Source organism: Pollicipes pollicipes, unplaced genomic scaffold (assembly GCF_011947565.3).
Source record: "Pollicipes pollicipes isolate AB1234 unplaced genomic scaffold, Ppol_2.1 Scaffold_4002;HRSCAF=4701_pilon_pilon_pilon, whole genome shotgun sequence".
NCBI classification, from domain to species: Eukaryota; Metazoa; Arthropoda; class Thecostraca; order Pollicipedomorpha; family Pollicipedidae; genus Pollicipes; species Pollicipes pollicipes.
This window is the reverse complement of record NW_023596420.1, coordinates 47,264,394-47,280,805: the sequence shown is the minus strand read 5'-3', so window position 1 is coordinate 47,280,805 and position 16,412 is coordinate 47,264,394. Positions and strand designations below refer to the sequence as shown.

At 61.9% G+C, this 16,412-nt stretch overlaps 1 protein-coding gene across 1 annotated transcript; it reads right to left on the bottom strand.

Moving 5' to 3' along the window:
* Positions 1–1,768: 1,768 nt before the first annotated feature.
* On the bottom strand, positions 1,769–3,550 carry LOC119094597 (mucin-1; the record flags this gene model as incomplete). Its single annotated transcript, XM_037217662.1, has 1 exon — positions 1,769–3,550. A coding segment is annotated over one exon (1,782 nt), but the record flags the coding sequence as incomplete, so codon positions are not given.
* Positions 3,551–16,412: the final 12,862 nt, after the last annotated feature.

Below are 16,412 nucleotides of genomic sequence, written 5' to 3'. Positions count from 1 at the left end.
CCGTCGGTGTTGCCCGCTTTGGCTGCCGGCCCTTCTAATGTGGCCTGCCTGCACGAACAACTCACAGTCATAAAATATAGTTGGTGTATTCATAGGTACTTGGTTTACATAAGTTATCACATGATGCACCACGCAGAACCATTCGACCGATATATATATATATATATATATATATATATATATATATATATATATATATATATGCATGTATTTCCAACAGCGGAATACACGCGGCCTGCTGAACCCACAGAGCTGATCCGTGATCAAGCCCCCCTCTGCATTCCCCTTCCCTTCAGAAACTGTCCCTCGCATAGAGCCCTGCGGGGAACAGTCGTTCGGCATCAACGCAGGAGATAGCGAACACGAGTTACCTGAATCGACAGTTCCAGCGAAGGCCCCACGAGGGCGGACAGCCGACAGAGACACGTGGCGGAGGATCAGCTGACCAACTTCATAACGCCACCCGCCACGGGACAGTAATCCAAGATCAATAATTCTCTGTAGCTCCCCGAAAGAAGCCGAACAACTGTGATCCATCCCATTCCACTTTTGAAAAAAAGACGTGATCCGAAGCTCCACAACACTCAGGTCACAGCCCATAGAGCTCAAACCGTGCCATGACCTGACAGTCCACGTCTAACGTGCGTATGGCACACCGCCGATGGAGTGCCACTGTGAGAGGAGACAGTAACAGGAGTACACCTACAATACAATTCGCCGATATTTCTACGATACAACTGATCCGATATCCTCCATCTAGCGACCCGAGACACGATTCGTCCAGTATCCTTCCTACTATCAGCTGATTACAAGGCACGGCGGTGCAGTGTGTGTACGTATCCGGCAGAGGAGGGGGGGGGGGGGGGGGGGAGCGGCCCTATGAGCGTGGAAGCGGCACCGCCCGCCGGCCGGTTCGAGCCGAGCCGGCGGCGAACCACCGGAGCGGCTGGCCGGCCCCTGGGGCCACTACCAGCCGCCCGACAGCGGGTCCCGCTCGGCAGGCCTCAACAGCGGCCGCGCCGCAGCTCCTGCAGCGGCGCCTACCGGCGACGGGACGCCACCTGCAGAACACAGACAACGACCTTAGCACCGGGTCTGCAAAACACGCCAAATGAAATGTGAACAGGATTAAAGTATTTTTACGACCGCGCCATCAGGCTATGACGGATCGCAGTACTTTGTTACAAATCCAAAGTAACTCATGCTCAAAAAGGCTACATTGTTACAAACCAACAGCAACTCATGCTCAACAAGGCTACAATCTATTTCAAACACCGACGAACGATTAAACTCCGTGTCCATTGCATGGCCCTGCAATCAACGCTTCCTCGCCCCTCCCCACTCACATCCAACCGGATCATCAGCCCAGCTGCGGACGGCAGGCGCCGGCAGCCCGACCCGTGTGCGCCGGCGGCGGGTCACCCGACTGACCTGCAGGGCGCACGGCCGCAGCGGCCGGCGGCTTCGGCGCCGTCCGCTGGAACATGTCGTCGTCGTCGCTGTCCGAGAACAGGCCGCCGGTAGGCCGCGGCACCGCCTTCGCCACGGCCGGGGGGCTGGACGTGCGTCCGCCAGCTGGCTGCGGCGGCGGTTGGCCGGCCGGCGGGCCCGCGCCGGCCGGTGGCGCTCGCGCCGCCACCGACGTCGCTCCGAACAGATTGGCGTCGTCGTCGTCGTCCGAGAAGAGGCTGCTGGGGGCGGGTCTGGCGCGAGCGCGAGCCGACGGTACGCGCGCTGGCCCGGCGGACGCGCACGCCGCCGCCGCCTCCCAGTCGGCCGCCGTCCGCCCGTTGGCGCTGGGCGCGTTCCGGCTGTTACCGAACAGGTCGTCGTCGTCGTCGCTGGCGGCCGGCGGCGCGGCGACAGCGGCCTTGCCCGGCTTCCCGACCGGGTGGCGGCCGGCACCCCGGCTGCCGCTGCCGTTAGTGGCGGAGGCGGCGGCGGGAGTTGGCGTGCTCCTGACACCGGATGGCGCTTCGGCGCCGGGCCTGGCGGACAGGCTGGTGCCGGAAGACCTGGAGGGGGCTGGAGCCGCGGCTGGCGGTCCGTCGCGGCTGGCTGGTGAATCAAACAGATCCTCCTCGTCACTGTCCGAGCTGAATAAGCTCTTGCTCGTCTTCACTGGCTTGGCCTGCGCTCGGGAGCGCAGGCTGCCTCGCTGCGGCGCGCTATCCGCCGATGTCGTTACGGATGGCGGAGGCGAGGACTTACTCGTAGAAGTTACAGACTTGCTTTGCGCTGGCCCTTTCTTCACAGCTCCAGCGGCGACTGCACCAGGTGGATTGCGTCCTACTTCCCCTGCGTCTTGACTATGTCCAGATGTATTGAGCGAGCCGAACGGCTTTGATAGGGGTGGCGAGGGCTCCTTCACTGGTGTCGCCGGCTCCTTCACTGGCGTCGCCGGCCCCTTCACTGACGTCACCGGCTCCTTCACTGGCGCCGCTGTCTTCTCCACTTGTGTCGCTCGAGGGAAGGAGGGTGTTTCGAACGCATTGGGTCTGGGCCTCACCGTCTGAAACAGGTCCTCCTCATCGCTGTCCGAGTCAAACAGACCTCCGCTGACCTTGGCAGGCCCCGGACCAGCAGCAGGTGCCGACGCTGCGCCCGGGGTCCCCTGGCGGACGGTCGGACCAGGGGCGGTCGGCGCGCCATCGCCCGACGCTGACCTCTCGCTGACCTCTCTCTCTCCCACCGGCGCCTCGCCGGCGCCACTCGCACGTCCGGCCTCCCAAGAGACCTCCAGGCCGCCTAGCGCGTCCCGACCGGCCGCATCGGCACCGTGCCGCGGCGTGGCGCCACCATCAGCGCTCCGCTCCCCACTGGCCGACTGGAGCGCGGCCGGCGGCGGGAGCGCGCTGCCGGGGTCCACCACCGGGCCGTCATCATCACTGTCCAGCTCCCGGAGAGCGGGTCTAGAGGACGGCGGAGGACTGCTAGACTGAGGCGCTGGAGTTCCCACCTGAGGCGTTGGATTGCCAGACTGAGGCAGAGGACTGTCAGTCTGAGGCGCTGGACTGCCAGACTGAGGCAGAGGACTGCTGGACGGAGGCAGAGGACTGCCCGACTGAGGCGTTGGGCTGCCAGACTGAGGCGGACTGACGGAACGAGGCGGAGGACTGACAGACTGGGGTGTTGGAGTGCCCGACTGAGGATGAAGACTGTCAGACTGTGGCGGGTGACTGCCGGACAGAAGCGAAGGACTGTCATATTGAGGCGGAGAACTGCCACACTGCGGCGGAATACTGACAGACTGCGCAGGAGGACTGGCAGATTGAGACGAAATACTGACAGACTGCGCAGGAGGACTGGCAGACTGAGGCGAAATACTGACAGACTGCGCAGGAGGACTGGCAGTCTGCGGCACAGCACTGACGGACTGCGCAGGAGGACTGGCAGTCTGCGGCACAGCACTGACGGACTGCGCAGGACTGGCAGAGGTCGGCGGCGGGGCGACGGCGCCGACCCGACCCACACCGGGCCGACCCGACAGCGGGCGAGCTGCGGGGTGGAACAGGTCCTCGTCGTCACTGTCACTGTCGAACAGAGCGCTGGCCGCCGTCCGGCGAGCGGGCGGCGGGCTCGGCGCCGGCGGCGGCTCGATGTCGGCAGGCGCCGGGCCGCTCCCTGCCGGCGGGGCGGCGGCCGCAGCCCGGCCGCTGTTCCGAGGGCTAACCGCCGACGGAGGCCCGCTGCCCCCACCCGCCGGGTCGGGTTCTGCGGATGGAGCGTCGCTCTCCGCCCGGCCCGCGGCGGCGGCACTCGGCGCCGGCCCAGTCTCATCGCCCGTCGCGCACTCCGGCTCCGGACTGGAGGACGGCGGCTCCTCGACCGCCTGACTCGGAGCCGTCGCGGCAGGCGAGCCCACGTCCGCGTCTCGCCCTGGCGGGACGCTCCCGCAGCCGGGCTCTGGTGGAGGCTGGTCACCGTCCTCCGACCGGCGCCAGCCAGCAGCGCCGGCCACTGCAGGACCAGGCGCTGCCACAGCCGGCTGCGGCACGGCGTCCGTCCCTGCCCGCCTGGAGAACGTCCCGGCGGCGACCCGACGCAGCCTCATCGCCTCCTGGCGCCGCGCTGCCGTCTTCACTGCCTGTTACGAGAACGTCATCTACGCCCTCATCCTGACTCGGCCGGCGCACACGCCGCTGGTCCGCGGCGAGCTCCTCAGCGGTCTCCTCCGGTCCAGTGCTGTGCCGCCCTGTAGCCACGCCGGGCTCACGTCCCGATATCGTGCCGGCGGAGCTCGCGGCGGGCCGCCCGGTCCGCGCGGGCGCCTCGTTAAACAGGTCCTCGTCACTGTCGCTGTCGAACAGCGACACGCCGACCCTGCCGCGGCCCGGCGTGTCAGCCGGCGCCTCGGGTGCCGCCGCTGCCGGGTTCCTGGCGCCGTCCGCCGCGGTCTTGGAGACGGCCGCCGGTGCTGGCTTGGTCGCCGAAGCCGCCGGCTTCGGCTCGGTTGTGGAGACTGCTGGGGTCTTGAAGCCGTCTGTTGGCGTCCTCACGACTGTTGGCGGGGTCTTAGGGTCAAGTAATGGGGTTTCAGCAGCAGGTGCTCGCGTTCCAGAGACGCCTGGTGTCTTGTGGATGGCGGCCGGTGTTTCAGGCACCACTTGGGGATTCTTCGAGAACGCCGCCCGAGTGTTTGAAACATGACCCGAAGTCTCAGGAACGATGTCTGGACTATCTGGGACGGTTATGGCAGCCTCGCCGACAGAGGCCGGCGCTGCCTCCCTGCTGCCATCCGGCACCGCCGGCCGGCCGCCGGGATTGGCGGAGCGCCGCTGTCCGGGCGGCGCCGCTCCGCGCTGCGGCGTGCGCTGCTCGGCGGGGCTCGGCTCCGGCAGGCCGGCGGCGGGCAGCGAGAGCCGACTGGCGCCGGCCGTCTTCCGACTGGGCCTCCGCTTCACTGGGCCTCGCGGCCGCGCCTGCAGCGACACGGCGGCTGCCGTCAGTGGCCGACGGGCGGGCACGGCAGGCCACGAGGTGGGCAGCTCGGAGACGCACCAGGCGCGACGCAGACCGACAGCGACGAAAACAACCAACAACAATGCGTGCCTGCGAAGTGCAGCCAAGTAGCGGACGTGTGTCTGGTCAGTTCTGCACACTGGCCAAACGTCTGCTTGATAAGCGCATCAGAACAATTCACCCTTCCGGTACAAGGCGGCAGCCCTAAATGATAAATAAGGCGTAAACGGATGGTTGCCGCCCATACTGAAGCATAATTTCAATGTAATGATAATGTGAAATAGATAAGTAGACATGGGAAGGTGAGATGCCCACTCTCAAAGCCATTTACCTAATGATGCAATTCCAAACCGTAAGTTGCCATGCAACGCTGAGTATTTCTTTAGCCTGGAAGCAAAGATGGCGCGAGACTTACTGCACAACCATAACACACCCGAGCACGTTACTATACGCCCCGGGGCCAGAGACGGCGCGGCGGCTGCTCCCGGCCGCTGACTGGAAACACGCACCTTGGTGAGGGAGGGCAGGGTGTCCGGCGTCGGCGCTCGCTCCAGGTCAGCCAGGCCGTCCTCCGCGGCGATGGCAGGGCTCGCTCGGCCGACCGGCATCGACACTGGCCGCGGTCGGACGGGTTACAGACGCTCCACACTCGTGCGGAGCCGCAGCCGGCATCGACACTGGCCGCGGTCGGACGGGTTACAGACGCTCCACACTCGTGCGGAGCCGCAGCCGGCATCGACACTGGCCGCGGTCGGACGGGTTACAGACGCTCTACATTCGTGCGGAGCCGTAGCCGGCATCGACACTGGCCGCGGTCGGACGGGTTACAGACGCCCCACACTCGTGCGGAGCCGCACTCATCGCAGCAGCCAGAGCCACAACACTGGCCACTGTCACCGCAAGTGAACTGGTGGCAGAGGAGTGGCTCCCAGCGGCCGAGCGCCTCACAGTATGTAAACGATTTATAAATGAAGCTGCGGCACTCAGAAAATTTTCAACACATATGTCCAACGCAGGCCGGCACAGCGTTGAACGGCCATGCTCACAACGTGGCTGAAGACGAGTACATGCCTATAACCGGCACGTCCCGCCTACCCTGACTATTGTCAAAGCTCCATACTTCAAGTGCGACATCATAGGGGCGGGGTGGGGGGAGGGGGCGGGGGTGCTACCCTCTTCACGATTTCACACGCGACCCGCTGGGGCAAGAATAATAAATCGGGGCCGTCGACGCATGCTGGATTATCCAAGCTTCCAAGTCATGTTGCGGGATTCATTAGGGCGGTCTGTCAGGCTGAGTCAACAGCCATCAAACCCCGAATTCCCGTCCCTCGGGCGCCTCACCGAACCTGCATGGCACTGATGCAAGATAAAGCGTACCACCACTTACGTCGCAGGGGTACAGCGAGGCCTTCTAAGACCATTGAATGGCCCTCGCTTACCATAAACTCGGATATGAATGCACGATGGCAGGAGCGCGTTTTACGGAGCTCATCATCTATTTAAGATTTGGCGTTGGCTAAGGCGTTGGCCGACTTGAGCTTGCCAATGAACGGCCCTTGGCCAGAACCCATTGATGCATTTTCAACACGTTTGAGGGATGATCTAAAATACCATTCTCAAACAGCTCATGTCATCTAAATTCCGAAAGACCCAATTAACGTTACAAGCATTGATGACGTACATTATGCAATCAGACCCAACAAACGCTACCAGCGTTGATGACGTACATAGTGCAACCAACTTCCGTGCTCGACACTACCTGACCGAAAGAGCCTGAGTACACAAGTCCAGTTGCGTTGATGACCGCTGATCACCACCATGTTCGCCGCGCCGGACTTTGATCTGACCAGAGATCGGATCGGGCAAGATCCTCGCGCAGAGACCCGGCACAGCACGCAATTCAAACTTAAAGGTCAAACAGCTTGGAGCAACACTGGCCCAAACTTCAGTACGATGTGCTTAGCTGCTCGGGAGTTACAAACAAACAAATCAGACGAGAGAACATCGAGTCGGGCCAAGTGCAGCTTTCTTCCAACTTCGAACGCATGCGTCCGCGAGCGACAAACTCAAGCAAACCGAAGCTCGCCCGACACTCATACGCCCAGCGCGTACCTGGTCGCTGGGGCGGCCGGGTCTTCGGGCGGACGGTGACGCCGCCCGGCGCCGCTGCCGGGCTCGGGCCGGGACTGGACGGCGGGCTGCTGGCACCGGGCGGGCTGCCGGCCGGCCGCTGGCCGCCGAACAGCGCCACGCTGCCGGCCGGGCCGCGGCGGCCGGCAGACTGCTCCAGCTGCTGCGCGATGGAGGCGGTGAGAGCCGACAGGCCGGCGGACGGCAGGCGGCCCGTTCTCGCCGGACTCGCGCTCGCAGGCGGCTTCTCGTCTCTGACCGGCTCCTCGTCTCCCGCCGAATCCCCAGCTCTAACCGGCCTCTCGCTTCCGGCTGATTTCTCGACCGCCCTGGCAGCGGCAGCGGCCGGTTTCGAGTGTCGCGGCGCCTGCTCCACCGCGCCTGACCTCTGACCGACACCACCAGCTCCCGAGTCGGCCGCCGTTCGTGCGCGGCCGGCCGCAGTCGCCAGGTGGAACAGGTCGTCGTCGTCGCTGTCTTCGGAGGCGGCGATGGTTCGCCCGGGCGCGGTCGCCACGCCCGTCTCCCCGCCCGGGGTGATCGCCGTCTTCGGCGCCACGTCGGCCGCGGAGGCTGCCACGCTCTCAGCGGCAGCGGCGGCTTTGTGTGCCGCACCGACGGTGGAGGCGGCGCCCGCCGCGCGCCCGCTGCCGGCCGTTGGATGGAACAAGTCATCCTCGTCGCTATCCGAGTCGAACAGCCTGGCGCCGGTTGGCTGGGCTCGACTCGGCCCTGGCGCCGCTGTGTTTGGCGCCGCTGCGTCCGGCGCCATCGCCCGACGCTGGCGGACTTCTGCGGCCGACGACGCGGCAGTGTTCGACGCGGCTACCGGGGCAGGCTCTGGAGCTGATGCCGGGGCAGCTGTGGCCGACGCCGGGCCGGCCCTAGCTGTCGGCGCTGAACCCGCGGCGGGCGCTGGTGCTGCCTTCTTGGCTCCGGCCGGCACAGTGGCGAAGAGGTCCTCCTCCGAGCTGGAGGAGAACAGACTCGGCCTCGCCAGCCGTGCTCTCGCGGGCGCGTCCGGCCCGGCCGCGTGCGACGCGGCGCGGACCTCAGCCACGTCAGCGGGCGCTGTCTCACCCACCCGGTCGGCACCGGCTGCCGCCTCGGCGGAGGGGACGGCCGTGTCGGCTCGCCGATCGGGCAGCCCGAGCGCCACCACTCCGTGCCGGGCCGAGACAGACAGCCGCGCCGGCACCGGCTCGACCCCGGCCGCGGCTCGCGGCGCCGGCTGCGGCGCTCCGCCCGACGGCGCGTCGGGCGCCCGCCGGCCGGCCGTCACGAGTGCGAATATGTCGTCGTCCGAATCACTGTCAAACAGGCCCTTGGGCGCGGCGGCCGCCGGCTTCGCCGACTCGGCGGCCGGCTCGCCCCGGGACGACGGCGCGACGGCGGCGGCGCTCGGCGTCGGCTGGAACATGTCCTCGTCGTCGCTGCTGGAGAAGAGCGTGGCAGTAGCGGCGGCGGCGGCGGCGGCCGAGGGCGCCGCGCCGCCGCCCCGCTGGCTGCCAGCCCGGTCCGAGCCGGGCCCGCGCTCGGTCACGGCCGCAGCGTTCGGTCGGGGCGGCGCTCGGTCGGACGCGGACGGCGGCGCGCCGGCGCGGCGAGGCCGGAACAGGCCCTCGTCGTCGTCCGAGAGCAGCAGCTGCGACTGCTCAGAGTTGATGGGACGGGACGCCAGCCTGCGGAGAGCGAGCGGAGCGCTTCAGAGCAGCGCCAGCTTGTCACCGAACTCCGGCGGACACTGACGAAACCAGTCAACGAGGCGGCCACCCACTTCACAGGAAACCTGGGGGTATCAGCACCAGACAAAACACGGTCACGGAACGTAGGCGGCACTCGGTCTCGGACTCCTCCCAGAGCAACGCGGCGAAGCCGAGGCGTACCGTGGTCTGGCCTGCCGCCGCTGAGACGCCGCCGGCAGTTCGTCGTCGTCCGAGGAGGAGCCGCTGTGCGCGAGCGGGCGGCGGCCGGCACGGCCGGCACCTTTTGCGAACGGGTCCAGTCCGCCGAACATGGCGACGGCGCCGGCCGGCAGCTGGCAGCACGGCCAGAGATTATATGAGCAGGTGTGGCGGCCAGGCCCGCCGGGGCAAGGGACGCTGCCATCACCGCTACCACGAACAACATCGCTACGAGCCAATCAGCGGGATTTCGGTGCCGACCAGTGGCTTCCTATCCCCCCCTGCAGGCCATTATGGAACGCATGCCACGCAGTACTTTAATCAGTGGTCATGAAACGTGAATAAAATTAACAACATAGGAAAATATTAATATTAATCATTATAGGTGATATGGTTGCTGCGTCAAATTACCTACAATGCTGAAAAGAACATATACAAACTACCACCACCAAACCTGCAATGGACACAGGGCATGGGCACCGAACGTATCACGATCATAGTATTGGTACATGAATGGTTTCCACTGCGAGACAGACGCCGCCGTCATACAAGGACATTACGTAAAAAATGGGCGCAGGGAAGTCCAGGGAAAACATTGTTTATGAACCTAATCTAGGTGCGCCCGGACCACCACCCACCTTTCTCTCAAAGGCCGCTTCCTCTGCGGGTGAGCCCTCATCTTCGGGAACCGGCACCGGTATGTCGAGTGCAGAGCCGTCTGCGATCAGCCAACAGATCAGCGAAACGGCAGCGTCCGCTTTCTCCCACGCGTCACCTTTCCGAGCACATGTCTGTGGTAATGCCTGGCGTTTTAAGAGGGTGCGTTGGCCCTAGGCCACTTGGCGCCCCCCCCCCCCCCCCCCTGAAAACAGTTATTCCCCTATTTCTTTCGCCACCTACTTGAATAAATGTTGTCCGAAACAAATGATGATGATGATTGGGATTTTAGGGCGCACAAAATACTTCCATCACTTTGCACCCTCTTAAAACGAATGGGACGAACAACCAACGGCAGATGAAGACATTTCACTGTTACGGCAGGCGCTGCTAGGGCACATCCACTTCAGACACGGGGGACAATGGTCGGCAGGCTTCACACCAGCCGGCGGCGGCGGCGCGGGCTCACCTGACACGGAGTCGTCCTCGGCGGCAGCGGCGGCGGCGCGGGCTCACCTGACATGGAGCCGTCCTCGGCGGCGGCGCGGGCTCACCTGACACGGAGCCGTCCTCGGCGGCGGCGCGGGCTCACCTGACATGGAGCCGTCCTCGGCGGCGGCGGCGGCGCGGGCTCACCTGACATGGAGCCGTCCTCGGCGGCGGCGCGGGCTCACCTGACACGGAGCCGTCCTCGGCGGCAGCGGCGGCGGCGCGGGCTCACCTGACATGGAGCCGTCCTCGGCGGCGGCGCGGGCTCACCTGACACGGAGCCGTCCTCGGCGGCAGCGGCGGCGGCGCGGGCTCACCTGACATGGAGCCGTCCTCGGCGGCGGCGCGGGCTCACCTGACACGGAGCCGTCCTCGGCGGCGGCGCGGGCTCACCTGACACGGAGCCGTCCTCGGCGGCGGCGCCGTCCCGCCACAGGCTGGCTGCGGCCCGGGACCCGCCGCCGAACAGCCGGCCGTCGTCCTGCTCCTCGGAGCTGACCTCCGACTCCGGGCCGAAGATGTCGCCTGCGGGCGGCGGCTCACTGAGCTCGAGGGCGACATCAGACGCCACACGTCGAGCGTGACGCGCAGGTACAGCACAACGTGCTGGCAGACAGACGGCGGCGGTATGACGAGCGACGCAGTCACAGACAGCACGCGCACCCGCCAACGAAGAGAAGCACGGGGAAAACGACAAGGCTTGGGCACTCAACAGCGGGGGATAACACGGCGTCGCTTCACAACACGGAACACAAGAATGAACCTGAAGCTGCAGCAGCGGTACCTGAGGTCGGGCGGGGCGGTTTGGCGTGACGCCCGTCAGCCGGCTCACGGGACTCCCGGAAAAGTGGCTCATCGTCCGGCGGTGCCACCTGCCGGCGTGAGTCCCCGTCATGCGCCTGTTGCATCCCGCCGTCCCCAGACACGGCCGACAAGCGGGGATCAGTGTGCAGCTCACGCGTCTGGACGGCGCGCGCCACTGACCCTGTCCTAACTGCCCGCGGTGCTGACCTGACCCGGCCGGCCTCCACAGTCTGATCGGCCACCTGGCCGCTGACTCTGTCCCCACTGCCCGCAGTGCTGACCTCACCCGGCCGGTCTCCACAGTCTCATCGGTCACCTGGCCGCTGACCATGTCCCCACCGCCCGCAGTGTTGACCTGACCCGGCCGGCCTCCACAGTGTGATTGGTCACCTGGCCGCTGGAGGCGGAGAGCCGGTCGGCGGGGCCGTTCCAGGCGGCGGTCACGTGATCGTCGGCCAGCGCCGGGAGGTCTGTGCGCGACACGGGTTCGTCTCCCGCCTCCTCCACCATCTCCTGCGCCGGAAGCACGTAGTCAGTCAGCACGGCCGAGGACACCGGCGGCGGCGTCGCAAAACATGACATCGCGAAGCACACAATGAACAGATGATACGCAACACAACAGCCAGTCAGCAGCCAGCACACAGCAGAGGCAGTGCGGACCTTGACACCACAAGGACGGCGGGAGCAAACTTGCTCTTCAGTGGAAACAAGTGAAGTGAGAAGTCGGCAGGATGGGCAGCGCATCATATCACAGTGATGTGGGTGGATGGAGCAGCGCAGAGGGCAGAGACCCCAAGACAAGGCCCGTCAGTGCAGCAGGCAGTGACGTCTGATGCGAAACGCACACACAACGAAGTCGTGACGTAAGCTAGGAGAGCTACCGGGCTAACACAGGTCGAGTCGCGCCTGTATGACAGACGCATCGCTGATCTCAAGACACACCATAATGGCAGCGACACCAGCGGCTCGCTGGCACGTGCGGGGGGCCGCCGGCGCACCTGAGAGGGCCCGAGGCCATACCTGATCGGTGAGGTCGTCGTCGGTGGGCGACAGCGGCAGCGAGGCGCTGGGTCCCAGCTGCAGGCCGACGGCGTCATCGTCCTCGAACTGCCGGCTCGAGATGACGTACGGCAGCAGCCGGTGCAGGTACGGGTCCTTGGGCTCCACCACCAGCGCCAGGCTGCGGCAGCGTCACGCCGCGAGACGTTCAGTCAAGGTCCTCCGGCCTCACCGGCGCCGGCGCCGAACATGCGACCGGAAGTCGAACACACCACCGTAATGCAGACCTGTCACTTGCCAGTTGCCAGTATCCCCATCCACTCAGGCTTTCAACGAAACTCGAACCGTCAGCGCCCAAGCACTGCCCTTCTCATAACGGGGTGAAGCGGCCAGCAGCGGGACTGGAGCTCGTCCCCTCCCCCCCCCCCCCCCCTCCGGCACCGCCACCCCGGCACCCGTCGGCCGCCGGTGACGGCGCGCCACGGACGCCCGGGCGCCTCACCTGTCGCTGGCCGGCTCGTCGTCGCTGTCCGAGTCGGAGAGCTCGATTCGCTCGTACGCCTGGTCGAGGAGCTGGCCGCCGAGCGCCAGCGCCCGGCAGAGCCGGCCGTGGGCTGACCGCCGGCTCTCCTCCTTCGAGGGCGCCTGGAGACACGACGGCCGATGTGACGCGACGGCCAGCCGGCAGCGCGCGCCGCACCACGTGCAAACCAATGTTTCAGGAGCCGCCATGCATCGCTTCCCATAATACCCTTGCATTTTTTTGTTTCGTTTTGCCCCGGTGCACATAGCCATCCAATAATACCAGCGACGTATTCAAATCACCTTCAATTCAGCTCAGTGCTCAAACTGTTGAGTCGTCGGTTTTGCGACCCAGCTAGGTATCGATAGCCTAATGGTTTGTCTACGTAACGATACTGTTCCTCATCAGCGTTTACGTCACCACCAGGGCTACAACACCACACCCACCACAGCCCCATTTCAGCCAGTCAGAAGCGGCGCGCGCCACCAGCCCACCAGCCACGTACGTCCGGCTCGGTCGGCGGCGTCGCCGTATCGGCCGTGACCTCGTCGTCGTAGACGCGCGACTCGACGAACCGGCTGTTGGAGACGAGCAGCAGCTGGCTGCCGGCCGTCTCCAGACGCGACTGGGCGGCGGCGGCGTCGGCCAGCAGGCGCGTCACGTCCGCCCGCAGGCCGTCCGCCCGCTCCGCCACGTCCTGGCGACGCCACGGCCGCACGTCAGGGGCGGCGCCGACGCCGCGGCGTGGGAGGACACGCGGCGGTCGGCGCTGACACACGGGGCGGGGAAAGACGGCCTGGGCTGGCACCAAACACCGGTCAGAGGCGACTGTCAGCACACAAGCTGACATATGGACTGGTCACAGTTGACTGACATATGGATGTATGAAAGTATTTAGTATATAGCACACATCACACATATACACATTGAGCTGGCAACATGCACTAAGTTTATATCAGGTGAGACAGTGACAGTGTGACTCAGTGAGTGATGACAGTGATAGCCCTGGACTCCAACTGGAAGGGGACTGCTACTGACAAACAAACTACCAATGCTAAATCATGACAACACTTACTGGACAAAGAGACAACAAAGAACATGTTTGTTAGAGAAAGCATGAGCAGCCCTTAGACCATCATGTAGTGGGTAACTGCTCCCGCACTTGCCTCGGGATGGGTGCACAATCAGTTACCTCACTCCTGTACACATTCCAAGGATGCAGGAGCAGTTACCCAGGAGCAGTTACCCCCTCTCTCCCCAAGCAAACCCCATAGCTAGATCCATAATCTGGATCCTAGCCCTTGGGCTTACCTTGGACATTTAACTGACATTCCAAAGCAAGTTAACATAACAAGAGTCTGCTAAACATTACGAGATGCATGAGCTCACTAAGTTGTGTGTAACCACATCAATAGTATATTGGAATGCTGTAAATAATACAATGACATATACTCCCTGGATTATGGGAAAAACATTTACCAATCATATCTGGTGCTTCTCTGCCTACACTTACAAGCATACAACTACCTGAATATGGAGGCATGCCTCTACTAGAGTTCAAGGATCATGCCCTTAGGCTTGGAACCTCCGATCTGGTGGTACTTTGTGCATGCCTCTACTTTGGCTTGTAATGTGCTGCTCAAAATGAACCCTGAAGATATCTCTCAAGAGGGTTTCGGAAGCACCTGCACCTCAACTTGGGGGGCGATACCCACTTTGAGGTTACAGGTGCTCCTTTACATCAGCCAGGGGCATCCCTCAGCCAAAACAACGGGATGGTGTCCCAGCCTTTACCAAAGCTAGGGACACCATGCTTCTGCTTCATGCTCCTTCTTTAGCATGGAACCTCTCTGTTCAGGCTTGGGACATAGCTTTGGCTGGTATTCAGACATCCTACTGGACTAAAAACACCTATCTTAGTTAAGGTTTTCTCTTCATTCTGGATTAACTGTCACCTATTCACCTGGGCCTGGAGGAGGTGGAGGCACTGCATTATTTGGGATTGATGATGCTCTTTTTGGATTCCTGTGTGAGGTGGTTCCTAATTGGACAAAAGTGCATCACAACTTCCAAACACTGTGGGGTGGGGGAACTAGGCCCCACTGACAATCCTTTGCATGTGCTTTTGTTGGGACAATCACATGGAGAAAGTCTTGCATGTGACTCTGCATAAGATATATGTGGATGCAGATAACTAAACACTTTCACAGAATCTGTACCCTAGATCAAGGACCACAAATATGAACCTCAGAGAAGCTCTGGAGAGTAGCAAGCAGACCAGCATCTGCTGCAAGATTCCAGCTGCTTGCTCTTTGGCGTATCTCATCAGTAGTAAGAGGCTTGTCCCAGTGCTGGACTGGACTACCCATCTCTGCTGCGGCATCCAGTAGATCAAACCTCTGCTGCAGACCTGTTTGAAACAAAAGAAACCACCAAAATGTGCTGTTACATGCCTGTATATGCATTTAAGAAATTAACTGCCAGTGTGGCTTATTTGGAGGCTGCTAAAGGCTATTTTGCATCTCACAAACACTGTGGTTTAGAGATCACATCTTATTTATTTATGCCACAAATGTATTCCAAACAAAATATTGATAGCATAACAGTAGGGCATACTCATCACCAACATGTTGAATAGCTCCATTTGATACTTAAGTGGGAGCTGATGCCAAAACTGCATAATTCTGTGCAATTTGTACAAGGCACCATGCTTGGCCAATATAGATGCACATTCAATGGCTACATTGGCTAATGTATTAACAAACTGAGTCTAGGACTAGATTACAATAATAAGGCATGGTTCAAATAGTGTAGGGTGCTGTCAGAAATGGGTCAGTACACATTGCATGTAACCAAGTAATTTAGATGAAATAGGGGCCCATTTGTCTCTTTCCTAGCTTTGTAGACAGCAGGGCCCAATAATTTTAGTGATAAGCAGGGAATCCAACACAAAGAGAGACAAAATCATAGCGGAAGGTGACAGCTATGAAGGTGCATAATTTGATGCACCTAGACAAATGATGCGGGGCTCGATAGGCAACAAAAACCAGATCAACCTCCGACCTACAAATACTGACACATGGCATGGCTCAGTCTGTAAGGGGGCGACACCAGTGGTAACAGGTGCAAAAGCAAATTACCTACCTAACTACATAATACGAGCACCAATTACGGAAACCCGGTCTTCTTCAGGAAAATAACCGGTGTGGCCGCAATTTACTCCTGTGTACAGACTGCAAAATTCGGATGGCATTGGTTGGGCCGCGTATATTTGTCCCTAAGTCGATAGAGGTTTTTGGTGAGGAGACACATCAAGATAAATTTGGGAGTTCTAGTTGACTGGGATTCACCAGAAATGCTGCCAAATTGCTACCAAATCATGTGATTGTGATACTACTAAATGCGAGTGTATGCTGCATGCACAAATGGTGCATTCGAGAACGAAAGTTTCAGGCCAATTTGAGGGGTCTGCTGAGTCCCGAATATGGGCCTGAATCTGAATGCGAATGTGGTGCCAGCTTGACGGACGTATTGTAGATAACCGATTTTCAGGCTCCGAGAAAACAAAAATGACGCGTAAGGGACAGTTTTGTCCTCGGTGGTCCCCCAAATGGTGCTAAACGTGATTGAATTCCCCAGTGGGCAGGAAGCGGGAAGAAGATTTTCTTATTTTCCTTGTCAATCCGGCGTGGCAAATATTCACACTTTCAGAAAGTTTACGGGATTAGCCTCATCCCCCCCCCCCCCCCAGCGCTCTCGTCTATGGTTCCCGCTAGTCACCAACCGCGCGGGTAGGAGGGGCACAGTGGGCACGTGAATCCCCTAGGCTCTGAAAGGCCCTTCAGGCCCTCGGGACTTACGAAAAGCTGCAATTTGAGCGTCCGAAGAGCCCGAAGGCGTATTCAGGGGCCCAACCCGCAGGGCCAGGCACTCTAATGCCA